We start from the raw sequence: 13,403 nt of genomic DNA on the forward strand, positions 1-13,403 counted from the left end.
TTAGCTTCATAGAAAGTCATGATTCTTGTGTAAAGCTAAGGTAGAACACATGGTTTCATGGATGGTATGCAAATGTCTGCCACTGAGCTATGTCCCCAGCCCTAACTTTTGCCATTTTCTATCCACTCTCCCTCTTTATCCCATGTCAGTTGCCTATCTCTGGGTTCTGTAGTCTCTCCTCTCCACCTGTCTTTGCACTTCAGTTTTGACTTCTGGTGCTTTGTGTCCTGGTAGCTTTCATTTCATTTTCTCTTTATTAATTCACAACTTTCTTGTGTGTGTGTCAGGTTAATATTTTTCCCAATTTCATTTCTAACAGCAGACATCTTTGGTGGCTCCCAGTGTCCCCGGTGTCAATTGTGAATTCTTAACTAAGTGCTCATCCTTTTCCAGACAGCAGTCTGCTGTGGAGCTGTCGCATTTACATGACATCCATTCTAAACTTCTGCTCTGCTCCTTCCAACCTCTGTTTCAAGTTCTCTCGCCTGGGTCTTCTCCTTTCTGTTCAAACTCACCTATCCTGACACAACTCATCAACTCATTCTCTCACAGCTTCCTCTGTAATGTTTTTCTCACCACTCTTAAATCACTTGTTTTAAACCTCTCATTTAGCATTTACAAATTTATTTTTTTCTGTCTTCTGAAGATATATACTTCTTAGGTAAAGGAGTTCTCTTGAAACATTTTCACACACACACACACACACACACACCATATAGCCTTTCATATTTTGAGTGGCTCAAAAGACATGTAGATTGAAACAAGACCCAAGTACATTTATGACATTCTAGATTTTTTTATTTGTATGCGGGAGGGGTGGGTCCATGGAGGTCATCTTGCAGAAAGTTCTCTTCTTCCGGGGAACAAACAGGTCATCAGCCTTGGTTAAAAGTACCTTTATACCCTGAGTCATTTGTTGGCCTCCAAAATATATTTAGAAGAGGGAAGTCTGGGAGAAGGAAGGACACAAGGAGGGAGGCCGAGAAAGGGTGATAGGACGAGGAAATAAGCAAAGAATATGACATGCATGTGTGAAGATATCATAGCAAAATTCATTATTTTGTACAATTTCTAACTGTAAGAAAAGTTAAAGAGAAAATTAGTCATATAAATCATCAAGGAAAGCTAAGCCTTTCCAAAATAGACGGGCTCTTCAGGGATACTTTAATTTTCACTAACCCATATACAGTGCCAAAAGTAGCTGCTGGGAACTCAAGAAACCTTCAAGCATTCGAGTTTTCTCATATGGAGAAAGGAAACCCTACTAAACATTGGGCCAAATAAGACTCAGCCTGCTCCCCATCAGACTACCAACAGGTCTTACCACGTCCACACAGCACTTACTAATGGCTACCTGGTTTTCACATTCTTTGGACAGCTCAAAAGTGCAGGCAGTCACAGTGGCCCAAGCCTGTCCTCTCAGCACCAGTGAAGATGAGGCAAGAAGACAGCATGAATTCATGGCCAGCCCAGGTTACACAGTCTCGGAGAAACCAAAATATAAAGACACATAAATGAAAGTGAAGGCATTCCTTGACCACCTACCTATTTAAATCCTTTTGCTTACATTCATTGAAATTTAGCCTTTATGGTGGGTTAAATTTCTACAGACACCCCTTTCAAAAGTTGACTTTAGAAATGAAAAGTATTCCTCGAAGTGATTCCGTTTTTAGAAAAAGGTTTTATTAGGTAGCCTCTGCCAGCCTCCGACTCAGTGTCTTCCTATTTTAACCTCCCGACTGGGGATACTGTAAGCCTGCCTTACCATTTCCGGAACCAGAATGTTTAACTATAGGGCAAAACTGTATCTCTTGACCGACACTGTGGCAGTCACCCGAACTCCCAGCACTTGAAAGGCTGAGTCAGCAGGCCGGAGAGGGCCAGGGCAGTTTGGGTTATGTACTGAGACTGTTTTAAAAGTCTTTACAGGTACACGTATTTATAGAAATGTAGGGAAAGATTTGGAAGGACGCATCTGCAAGGACCCATTTCTGAGAGAAACGGGTTAGTAATATATTAGGTGCATTCTTTTCTGCATTTTATTTTAAAATGTAATTGCATATTGCTACTCAGATTTGTTGTCTTCGAAAAAAAATTTTTTTTACATTAAATCTCACGGTACAGCCAAACATTAGTTTAGGAAATGTATCCCTCATTGGTATTTCCTCTCTTTCCTGGCAACCTGCTCTCTGAACACGTTTGTTGTTTGTGGGTGCAGGAGAGCAAAGTCAGTCCGCGGATCAAATCTTTTAGTTGCACAATATTACCACCCAGACTCTTGTCCGTTTGAGAGGCAGCGAGTGGCTGGAGTCAAAGAACTCGCGTTCTACTTCTGATTCTACAGGAAAACGCCCCGGGGCGGGGGTGGGGTGGGGGAGGGCTGGACTTCGGGCGAGTCACTCTGTGAGAGGACAGGTTGTGTCAGCGTGTTCTCTGGTAAGAGCCACAGATTCTATCCTGCGAAGGAATGCTTCCCATTCGGTTCTGAAACCGTGAGAATGTAAAGACAGGAAGCTATACTGTCCTCCACTTGCAAACGGTTCCTACCGTGCGTGTGCAGTGAAGGACGCGCTCTGAACGACAACCTTCTTACCGGGGCTAAAACGGACTTGCAAGGAACCACTGGCTTCTCCTAGCCAAAGCGCCGAAGCCAGAGGTGCCCTTCGCCGAGCCATTAGTCAAGGAGAGCGCCTCCGGGCAGCGAAGGCGGCGGTGACTCTACTACAGTTCCCAGCATACCTCGGTCCCACCCCGCTCCGGGCGCTCCTCCGGGCGGGGTCTCGTAGCCCCAGCCCGCGGCCATCCGCTTTTCCTCCCCGCCAGACTGGGAGGCCGCGGGGCGCATCTCAAGCTTACGCTCTGCCCCACGAGGCTCGGCCCCGCTGCCCGATGCACACCGCCACCGGAGCCCGACCTTCCCGCAGAGAGGGGCAAGCGCCCAGGGAGGCCCCGCCCCGCCCCGGGAGGGCCCCGCCCCGGAAGCGGCCTCCAGCCACTCAGCGGGCGGGGGCGGGCCCGGGCCGGCAGGCGGGGGCGGCGCGTCCTCGGGGCGGGGCCGCCGCTCGGGCCCGCGCGTCTGGGTGGCGGCGGGGGCGCGCCCGTGGGGAGAGGCGGCTGCGGCTGCTGGAGGGGGGTGGGGGGGAGGAAGAACCGGGAAGGGGGCAGGGCGGACGGAGAGCGGTGTTCCTGAGGCGGCGGCGGCGGCGGCGGCGTCTGGGACAGAGGAGGGCGGGGAAGGAGGATGGGGCAAGCTGGGGGCAGGGCCCGGCGTTAGCCCGCGGCTCGCCTCGGAGGGAGGGAAGCGGAGCTGCTCTGCAAGTTGCACGGGGGAGCCGGGCCGGTGCCGCCGCAGCCGCAGCCGCAGCCGCCTCGCGCGGCGGGGAGGGAGGGAGGGAGGGCGCGAGAGAGAGGGAGGGCGGGCCGGAGCGAGCTGGGGAAGACGGAGCGGGCGCTGCGGCGCGCGGGCGGGCGGCGGGGGGGACGCGGGAGGATGGAGCAAGTGGAGATCCTGCGGAGGTTCATCCAGAGGGTCCAGGCCATGAAGAGTCCGGACCACAATGGGGAAGACAACTTCGCCCGGGACTTCATGGTGAGTGTCCGCCCTCGCCGCCGCCTCGTGCCGCCGGCCCCCGCCCCGAGCCGGCTGCCCTCGCCTCCCCCGGCCGCCCGGGGCTGCCAGCGCTTTGTGTGCGGGGCGCGCGCCGTCGGCGAGCCCGCGGGAGGCGAGGTCCCCCCCGCCCCTCAGCCTCCTTTCTTCCGCGGGGCTGCGCGGCCCGGGAGCGCAGGGAGCGGCCGCCGGGCCCAGCCCGCTCCGGCCCCGCCGCCCGCCGCCCGCCGCCCGCGACTCCCTATTGTCTCCCGGGCCGGCCGGGCGGCGGCGGCCGGGGTGCGGGCTCGCCTTCCCACGCCCGCCTGCCCCGCCTGCCCCTCCGGGGAGGGTCGACGGCGAGCGGTCCGGCTGGAGGCTGCTGGGGAGCGAGGGTGGTGTCGGCGTCCACCCGCCGGCTCCCCTTTCCCGATGCCGCCCTGGGTCGGAGTGGGCGCTGGGAGCGCGCCGGCTCAGAGTTCGCGGTTCTTAGCTCACCGCCTGCCCAAAGGGTCGTGCCCAAGGAATCTCACGGTTTACCTGATCTCCATTTATCCAGCCCGGTTCCTTCCCTTGCGGAGACCCATGTTTGGGGTGGTCTCGAGGCCGGTGTGACTTTAGTGGGGGATGGAGGGGGCTTGCTCAGGGTGGATGGGGTTATCCCGAAGGAAGCTCTCTCTGGACTCTCCGGGGAGATTGCCGATGCCGGAGGGGATGTGACTATCACTTCCTATCCGGGGTGGGGGTGGGAGCTTGGGAACAATGGTCCTGGTGGGGTGGAGGCGACCGTGTGGTCTGAAGCCCTGAACTGGGAGATAACCTTCCCGTCCCCCCTTTTCCGCCACCCCCCCCCCTTTCCGCCCTCTGCCTGTGTAGGCAGGCTTGAGTGGAGACGAGGGTTAAAAGTCTAGTCCGTGAAATTGCTCTAGGTGTGTGATGGGGGGCGGGGGGGAGTGTCAATTCCGAGGGCGTGGGGCCCGGAGCTGACTTCCTACGTTAGCCCCCTCCCCGCTTCTTTTATTTTCCTGCTGGACAATGTTCCCTCCAGGGTTGTTTCCCGACTTAGGAGGTGGTGGTTGCGGCCGCTGCTCCTACGGATGTTGCGCAAGACTGGGGCGTTGTAAACCCTGGAGGTCTGGGGAATGGAAAAGGAAATGGGACTTTGGGAAGTCCTTCGCTGCTCTTCAGCGGGGGTTGGGACTAGCGAAAGAGCTAGGGAAAATTTTGCTCCGGACAAGGTGCTCTTCTGAGAATTATCAGTTAAATCTGAAATTTGGCTATGAAAAGCCATACACAGTTGAGGTCTTTAAAAAATGAGTGGCTACGCACGAGATGTTGGCCAGTTTTTATTTGAAAGTGCAGACGAAGTGACTTTCAGCAATGAAGTAGGCCTTCACAGTTTAAAGAGATTTCTGTCTCGTAAAACTCGAGTGTTAAAATTGCTAATAGCTTGAAAAATAGACCATTGGCCTTGCACAGTATTAATAGTATTGTGTGGCTTTGTGATTTCCACCTCACATTTATAAAAATAGGAAGTAGGAGCGAGGTTTTGTTTAATATATGGTGAAGACTGAAAAATGTAGATCAAATAATTATCCGTTATTTTAAACATTTCCTGTTATTTAGATGTTTTGGAAAAGGTGCTTTTTAATCTATAAAGGGTAAAGTACATTTTCTCCTTCTCATCGAGAATTTTTATTTTAGTAGCTTTTGAATGATATCATTTGCAAATTTGGATAGTCTTCTTTTTACTACTCCGTAGTGAGAGCCGAAGAAAATTGTTTATTTAGGATGTTTCAAACTGATGGCTTTCGGTCTTTCTTGGTTATGGAAGGGGCTGTGTGGTCCCTGGCTGTTTGTTGTTTCTATGCCGGTCATCTTGCTGTTCCTGGACACAGTCTGCAGGCAGCGTTGTTTGGTAATGCAGGCCATCCAGACAGGTGCCCAGTCCCTGAACTTTTGGACAGGGGATGTAGCCTTGGGGTTCATGCTTTGGAGATGAGTCAGGGATTCCTGTTGGAGATGTCATTTCACAAGGACCAAATCTGTTCCCATTCTTCCGTGATACCTATAGCTAGGTAGTTTTACATTAGAGATTTGATGACTAAAGCTATTCTTCTATAGTGCTTGCTTTTTTTAATTTCCTGACTTGATAAGCAATAGTTATAATTAAGACTGTTGGCAGTGGCTCTGCTTTTTTCCCCTTGACTAGAAGGCTAGAAAGGAACTGCCCTCTGTCATGGAAAGAGAATCAAAGATGAGCCGATAAATTTTTAAATTCTGAAGTGGATTAAAAATTCATTTTATTTATTTGTTTATTTTGGTTTGTTTTTTGAGACAGGATTTCTATGTAGCCCTGGCTATTCTTAACTCACTTTGTAGACCAGGCTGGCCTCAGACGAACAAAGAAAGATCTGCCTGCCCCTGCCTCCCTGAGTGCTGGGATCAAAGGTGTGCACCACCAAACCTGGCGAGGGACATTATTCTTAACATGCTAACTTTGCTAATAAAACAAATAACTAATTTGTGACAGGTCTGCACCGTGATTTTTGCTCTCAACTTTTAGACTTAAATGATGGTATTCATTGGTATTTGACAGAATTGGGGTTTGGTTTTTTTGTTTTTTCTTTATGTGCATGGATATTTTGCCTATATGTATGTCAGTGTACCATATGCATGCCTGATGTCCAGGAGCAGGTGTTACTCTGGGTCTGGAGTTACAGACAATTGTGAGTTTTTGTATGGGCACTGGGGATGGAACCCCGGGTCCTCTAAAATAGCCAGTGCCCGTAATGGAGTTGGAGACAGCTCTACAGCTGAGGGCAGGTTTTACTCCATACATGGTTCTCTGAAGTTGACTGGCAGAGAGGCATCCTTAAGCCGTATTGAGGACCATAGGACCAATATATAATGCCGACAAAAGGTGATGCCTAAACAGGTAGGGTTTGAACTGTGAGAAGGAGGTCATGGTGGGTTCTCCTTATTTTCCTTCTCTACTTCATGAAGGATCTTAATATATTTAATATTAAAATTTTCTGTAGGGCCATCACAGTAACTGTATACTGATCCCCCCTGCATCTCTAGCAGGCGTGTCCAACCTTTTGACATTGCAACAGCAATTTGTCCTTTATAAATTCACATTGGAAACCATGCAGTTGAGTTAACAAAACAGAACAAAGCTCTAGGAAAAAAAAGTCTCACTATGTTTTAAATGAGTTTACAGTTTGGTGTTGGGACACGTTTTACCCTACCCTGGGGTGTGTGTGGAAGGCTGCAGGTTGGAAATACCTTTTAGGGTCATAGGGGAAAGTGAGGTTATTGAGAGCAACAAATGTTGCTAGTTTAACATTCCTGTGGTCTTCCCTTCCCCTCTCTTTCCCCATACCTCACCTTCCCAGCCTGCTTTTTAAGATTACTTTAAGCCCCATCTTACCTGGATATGTTCAGGTAGAGAAGCTGAAAGATACTCTCTTGGGTCTCTGGAGGGCCGTGGAATGCCTTACGAAAGCTGATTGTTTGGCAGAAAGGGCTTTATCTGAATTAAGTCACGGAAAATAACAGGTATGATGAGGATTAACAAACCTCAAGTCCAGTGTGGTGGTGCTCACTTGTGGTCCCAGCACTCAGAAGGCTGAGGATCCCGAGTTCGAAGCTAGGCTGTGGCTAAATAACTAGAATTGGGGGAGGAAAGAAAAAGAGAGACATCTATCACTCAAGCTAGTAGGTACCCTTTAGGACAGGGGATAAAGGAGTAAGAAAAGAAACAAGTAGGGCTGATCAGACCAGATTGTAGAGGGGCAGATGTTAAATGTAGATGGAGAGGGGACATGTTAAAGGCCTGTGAAGTGTCCAGTACAAATATGGAGCTGATGTAGGTGCTGGGTAGTTGTAGGAGGTAGTTGAGCATCTCGAGTGAAAAGCTGATTCAGACAAGCATGTAGAATGAGCAGCTTTAGCTTGAATAGGATAGATCTTGAGAAGCAGCTGAGAGGGAAAAGGTGTGGTGCTCGCAGGATGGTGTGATTAGAGTGGAGGGGCAGGAACCAGAGATGGCAGAAAAAACCTGGGAAGGATTTGAGGAAGGAATTGTTACTAGAGTTAAATAGTAGTGCTAGAAGGACTGGTGGGTGAGACTGAGAGTGCACCCAGATGGGAGTTTGATATCTAGAAAAAGCAGATTGGGGTTAGAGTATGGAGAAAAGCCAGATTACGATCGTTTGAAGAAAAAAATAGATGCAGTATAGATAGAGTTCTCTTCCACTTAACATTTTGAAACTAGATGCTAGAATCTGAACAATGACCTAGGTTTTTTTAATTACATTTTTATTTTTTTATATTAATTACAGTTTATTAACTCTGTATCCCAGCTCTACACCCCTCCCTCATTCCCTCCCAATCTCACCCTCCCTCCTTCATCTCCTCCTGCCCCTCTCTAAGTCCACTGATAGGGGAGGGCCTCTTCCCCTTCCATCTGACCTTAACTTATCAGGTCTCATCAGGACTGGCTGCAATGTCCTCCTCTGTGGCCTGGCAAGGCTGCTCCTCCCTGCGTGGGGGAGGGGTGGGGTGTGTGTCAAAGAGCCAGCCACTGAGTTCATGTCAGAGACAGTCCCTGTTCCCCTTATTAGGGACCCACTTGGATACTGAGCTACCATGGGCTGCATCCCAGCAGGGGTTCTAGGTTATATCAATCATGGTCCTTGGTTAGAGAATCAGTCTCAGAAAAGACCCCTGTGCCCAGATATATTTGGTCCTTGTGGAGCTCCTGTCTTCTCCAGCTCTTTCTAACTCCCCCTTCTTTCATGATTCCCTGCACTCTGTCGAAGGTTTGGTTATGAGTCTCAGCATCTGCTTTGATAACACTGCTAGGTAGAGTCTTTCAGGGGCCCTTTGCCGTAGGCTCCTGTCCTGGTTCTTGTTTTCTCCTTCCAATGTCCATCCCATTTGTCTTTCTAAGTGAGGATTGATCATCTTACCCTGAAGACCCAAGTTTTGAAAGTGTTTTTTTCTATTTATTATCAATGTGGTTTTTTTTTTTTCTTTTAAGTACAACTAAGTAAAACCCTGAAATCTTCAGATTTGGTGCTTGTATTGGAGATTTTAGAAAACAAAAAGGATGACTAAAGTCTACAAAGATCTTATGCTTCAGAGACTGGATAAGTATAAGATGTTTGTTTATACAATACTGTGGCCTATAGGGTTTTTTAAAGTTAGTAATAGCTTTATAGAGATATAATTGCCTACCATTAAATTCATTCAAAACGTACAGTCTACTAGGTTTTAGTATAGCCAGAGTTGTACAGTCACCACCCCACCGCAATCAATTGCAGAACATTTTTAGCACCCCAAAAGAAACCCCATGCATGTCTGTGGTCACTCCCCTTCTGCAGCCATCAGTAATCCACCTTTGCCTTTGGAGATTTGCCTGTTCTGCTGGACAGTCTGTGTGAATGGAATTGAAATATTGTTTTTGTGAATGTCTTTTCGTAATGTTTTATTTCATTTGTTCTCTTTCCCCAGCCCCATTTTTGTTTGCTTTGGTTTCTTTGAGTTAGGATATTGTTGTGTAGTCCTTGCTGTTCAGGCGCATGGCAGTCCTCTTGCTTCAGTCTTCCCAGTGCTGGGTTTGCAGGCCAGTGCCACTGTCTCCGCTGACATGTTTTGAAGATTCCTTCTTGTTGCAGTGTGGTTCAGTAGTACTTTATTCTTTTTATGGCTGAAATATATGTTATTATGTGGAGAGTACATTTTTATTCACTCAGTAGTCTGTTGGGGGGATTTGACTTGTTTCCCTCCTTTGGCCACTATGAATAGTAATGTTACGGGGACTTTGTGTGGGGATCTGTGGTTTCAGTTCTTTAGACTGAAAACAGAATTACTGGAATTGTTTAGCTGGTTTGAGTTTCTTCCAAAACTGTACACTTAACAGTTATTATTATTGTTATTCTTGCAGGTGTGAAATAATTGCTTGGATTAGCTTGCAGGATTGTGTATATATAACCACTTTTTGAAAGCCATTATAGAAAATATTTTTCAGTCCTTAAAGTTTATCTGATCTTCATGCATAAAGTCACTAATTTAGTTATTGCTTTCTTGCCTATCTTCTGTTTTCAGACAGACATACTTAAATTTTAAATTTTACAAGTAGCAGAGAACCATTTAATTTTCCAAATAGATCTTTGAGACAGTGCACTAGCAATTTGCTAAATGTGTTGATTTCCTAGAGTAATTTACTCCATTTTTTCTTTTTAGAATCTTGTTGGATCTTGTTTTGTTTTTTCAGTATTTGACATTTAATTAGAAAAAGTTTTGAGGGCCAGGTGGCAATGGATCACACCTTTTAATCCCAGCACTTGGGAGGCAGAGACAAGTGGATCTCTGTGAGTTCCAGGTCAGCTGGGCTATACAGAGAAACCCTGTTAAAAAAAAAAAGTTTTGAAAGGATGAAACAGAAAGACATTAATGTTATGATGAATTTAATTTAATTTTCTCTACACTAAACATGTTCATGTTTCTGTATCAGTCATTTCATTAATCTCATAAGCATTTACATTTCTAGCTTTCCTTATCTGAAAATATCTTAAGACTCCAGGCAGGCACTTAATTCTTGGTCTGTTTCTACACCTTGAATATAGGAAAGTGCTGTTGTCCATCTCATGAGTAGGAATTGTAGGCAGGTTTACTGCTATTAAGACAGAGATATATATTCATCAGGTGAATTCTTCAAAAGGTCCCCAAAGTCCATAGTAGTCTTAAACTACTATGAGAACTGTTTTTCCCTTTTCCTATATACATGTGTGTTACACAAATGTAATTACTGGAAAAGAAAATAAACGATAATTAATTAGAACGGTCAGTGAGATGGCTTCATAAGTTAAGGCACTTTGCTGCTAGCCTCAGGACCTGAGTTCAAACCCTTCCACACAAGGAAAGGAGAGAACTGACCCCCCCCCCCCAAACTATCCTCTGATCTCTGCTTGAGCCCTGTGGCATGCACATACACATGTACGTTTGTGGAGAGGTAGTTCATGCTGCGCTTGCCGATGACCCAAGTTCAGTTCCCAGCACCCACATCTGATGGCTCACATCTGCCTATAATAACTCCACTTCCAAAGGGACTCCAGGTCCTCCTCTGGACTCCATGGGCACGTATTCCCACGTGTACCCACCGCTTGACATACATATAAATAGATAAGTAAAACATTTTTTAGTTTAAAGAAAGCTAAAAGCCAGATGCGGGGATGCACAGCTGTAATCCTAGCACTCTGGGAGGTAGAGGCAGGTGGATTGAGTCCAGGACAATCAGGGCTACACAGAGAAACCCTGTCTCAAAAAATAACAACAACAACAACAAAACGGAAGTAACGCCTCTGAAATATGATTTTGTTTTTTACAGTTTCTTCTGCATAAATGTGATTTCTGTGAGTGCTGCTTACTATGCGGTGAACTTGAGGGTTCCTCTAGGTGGGGAATGCCGTAAATACCATGTGCTTTTAAGGGTGTTGTAAGAATAGTTAATGTTAATAAAATACCCAGTTTAAGCTTCTGATTTTTTATTTAATAAATAAAATCTAGAAAAGTACGCAACTGTGGTTTCGTGTGAACTGGTGGATGTCTGGCAAGTAATTACAAAGCAACACTTGCTGTCTCCTGGTGTCTCATTCAGTCCATTACACATATCAAACTCACTTTCCTAAAATACTTGGAAGTGTTGGTATCTTTAGGCTAAAGGGAACCGTACTAGTAAAATACGGAGACATGCATTTAATCTCTTTCTCCTTAGTTTATGGTTTCTTTTAATACATTTATATAAAACACATTGGAAACATGCTTGCTTTTTTTGTTTTTCAAGACAGTTTCTCTTTGTAGCTCTAATTGCCCTGGACCTCACTCTGCAGACTAGGCTGGCCTTGAACTCACAGAGATCTACCTGCTCCTACTTCCTCTCGTGCTGGGCTCAGAGGTGTGTACCACCACCACCCAGTTTTTTATTATCTCTCTCCACCCTTACCTTTTCATTCCTTCCCCTCTCCTCCTTTCCTTTCTTCTCTTCCTCTCCTCTCTCTGCTGTCCTCTCTTTCTCCTCCCTCATGGAATTGAAGCAAGGCCTTTTCAAGTTAAATAATCTTACTATACTACTGAGCTTTATCTCAGTTTAAAGGCCTATATAAAGAAGCCTGTATTACTTGACATTCCAAAGCCTTCCTCAGTCTCATATTGCCTTTGCAGTGTAAAACTCATATTCTTGGTGGTATGTGCTTTTTTTTTTCATTCTTCTAAAATAAATTCTTTCTCATCTTTGAGTGAATTTATCAAATAAATGAAATTGTGTATATCTGTGGTGTACTGTTGAGTGTACTTTTTATTTTCCTAGAGATCATAGCTTTGCCTTTTATAGGCTGAAACTCTAAAGATCAAAAACTTAAAAATGTTGAGGCTGGATGTGGTGACACATGCCTTAAATCCCAGCACTTGGGAGGCGGAAGTCTGAAGATCTTGTGGGTCTGAGGCCACCCTAGTCTAAACAGATGCTTCAGACAGCCAGTGTTACATAAAGAGACCATGTCTCAAAATTAAACAAACAAACAAAAACTTTCCTTTGCTTGTAGCCTAAACTGGCCTCAGACTTGTAATAGTCCTGTTACAAGTCTTCCAGCCTTGTCAGTGCTGGAATTACAAACTTTCACCACCACGTCCGGACAATTAAAAATTCAGAATGATTTTAGTGTTTGCCTGCTGTGTGGAGGTGAACATGTACTTGATCCCCACTTTCTGGAATACGTGTATTCACGTAGTTGATCTAGTGGTGCTTGTTCTCTGTAAAATTGGATTTGTGATACTATATCGAAAAGGGGCCTTCGATTAGATTTGAATTGAAGACATGCTAAGGTGATCAAAGTGATACACAATTGTTTGAACCACCATTCTTCCACAAAACTGAACTCCTTCAACATTTTTCATATAAAGTAGTTAACCACTATAAACTGGTTAATATTTTTTTTTCAATTTATATAATTACTCACAGTTATCTCTTCTGAAATCACACAAAAATCTCGTTTCCATGTGTTTAATAGTACAGTGTATGTTGCTGGCTTGTCATAGATACAAGAAACAAGCAGTAGTGGCTTTCAGAAGTTTTTTTCTGGGAAATGTGAGGTGGAGATCCTGTTACCTTGGGCTTTGGAGCTGTATGTTACTCTACATTTCCTGTAACAACTTCTTTTCAGACACATTTAAAAAATTTTTTTGCCTGTGACTATAGTCAAAGATTTGTCCTTTTCACTATGGTCTCTAGCATCCACTTAGACAAGAAAAACGCTTATGAAGGTTTCTGTGTGCCTCCCGTGTTACAGGCACTGTGCTTAGAATTGGCAGCTGAAGGTCTGGCAGCTAGGAAGTTCTGAGAAGACTCAGAAGCGGTCGTGTGTTTTCCTAGGAGCAGTACTGTTCTTCAGAGAACTCTGAACTCTTGATTTATAGTAACGATTTTGCCTAAGCCTCTTTTAGGAGAAAGAAGTATTACAGACCTTAGATACTCAAGGATTTGGTTCTCCACGATCTTAGAACATCTAGACTCATAAAAAGATAAACACTGCAGGCATTAATTTCTCTCCACTCAGCAGTCATTTTGAGCAAGTTATCCTAAGAAGCTAAGACTGTGAGACCTGACTGGGAGGACAGACGTTTATGTATGCAGAGTATCTAAATAGCCCTTAGAATGTTGTCAGTGGTGATTGAAGATACTGTGTTGTGCCAATAAAAGTGTATTTAAATTTAAATAAGAGAAGTAGAAAAAGCATAAATGTACCAGCACATT

The 13,403-nt window shown here is 45.7% G+C and overlaps 1 protein-coding gene across 3 annotated transcripts in view; it reads left to right on the top strand.

Annotated features, from left to right (window-relative positions):
• The first annotated feature begins 3,393 nt into the window (after window positions 1–3,393).
• Window positions 3,394–13,403, top strand: part of Ptpn12 (protein tyrosine phosphatase non-receptor type 12) — a 64,799-nt gene continuing 54,789 nt past the window's right edge. The window contains exon 1 of one of the 3 annotated variants that reach the window (XM_021650491.2): window positions 3,394–3,589. In XM_021650491.2, coding sequence (XP_021506166.2) covers window positions 3,491–3,589 — 99 coding nt within the window. In that variant the 5' untranslated portion in view covers window positions 3,394–3,490. The remainder of the gene's footprint in view (window positions 3,590–13,403) is intronic. The other 2 variants (XM_060373955.1, XM_021650492.2) reach the window with 2 other exon arrangements.

The sequence above is a fragment of the Meriones unguiculatus genome, chromosome 21, assembly GCF_030254825.1.
Source record: "Meriones unguiculatus strain TT.TT164.6M chromosome 21, Bangor_MerUng_6.1, whole genome shotgun sequence".
Taxonomy (NCBI): domain Eukaryota; kingdom Metazoa; phylum Chordata; class Mammalia; order Rodentia; family Muridae; genus Meriones; species Meriones unguiculatus.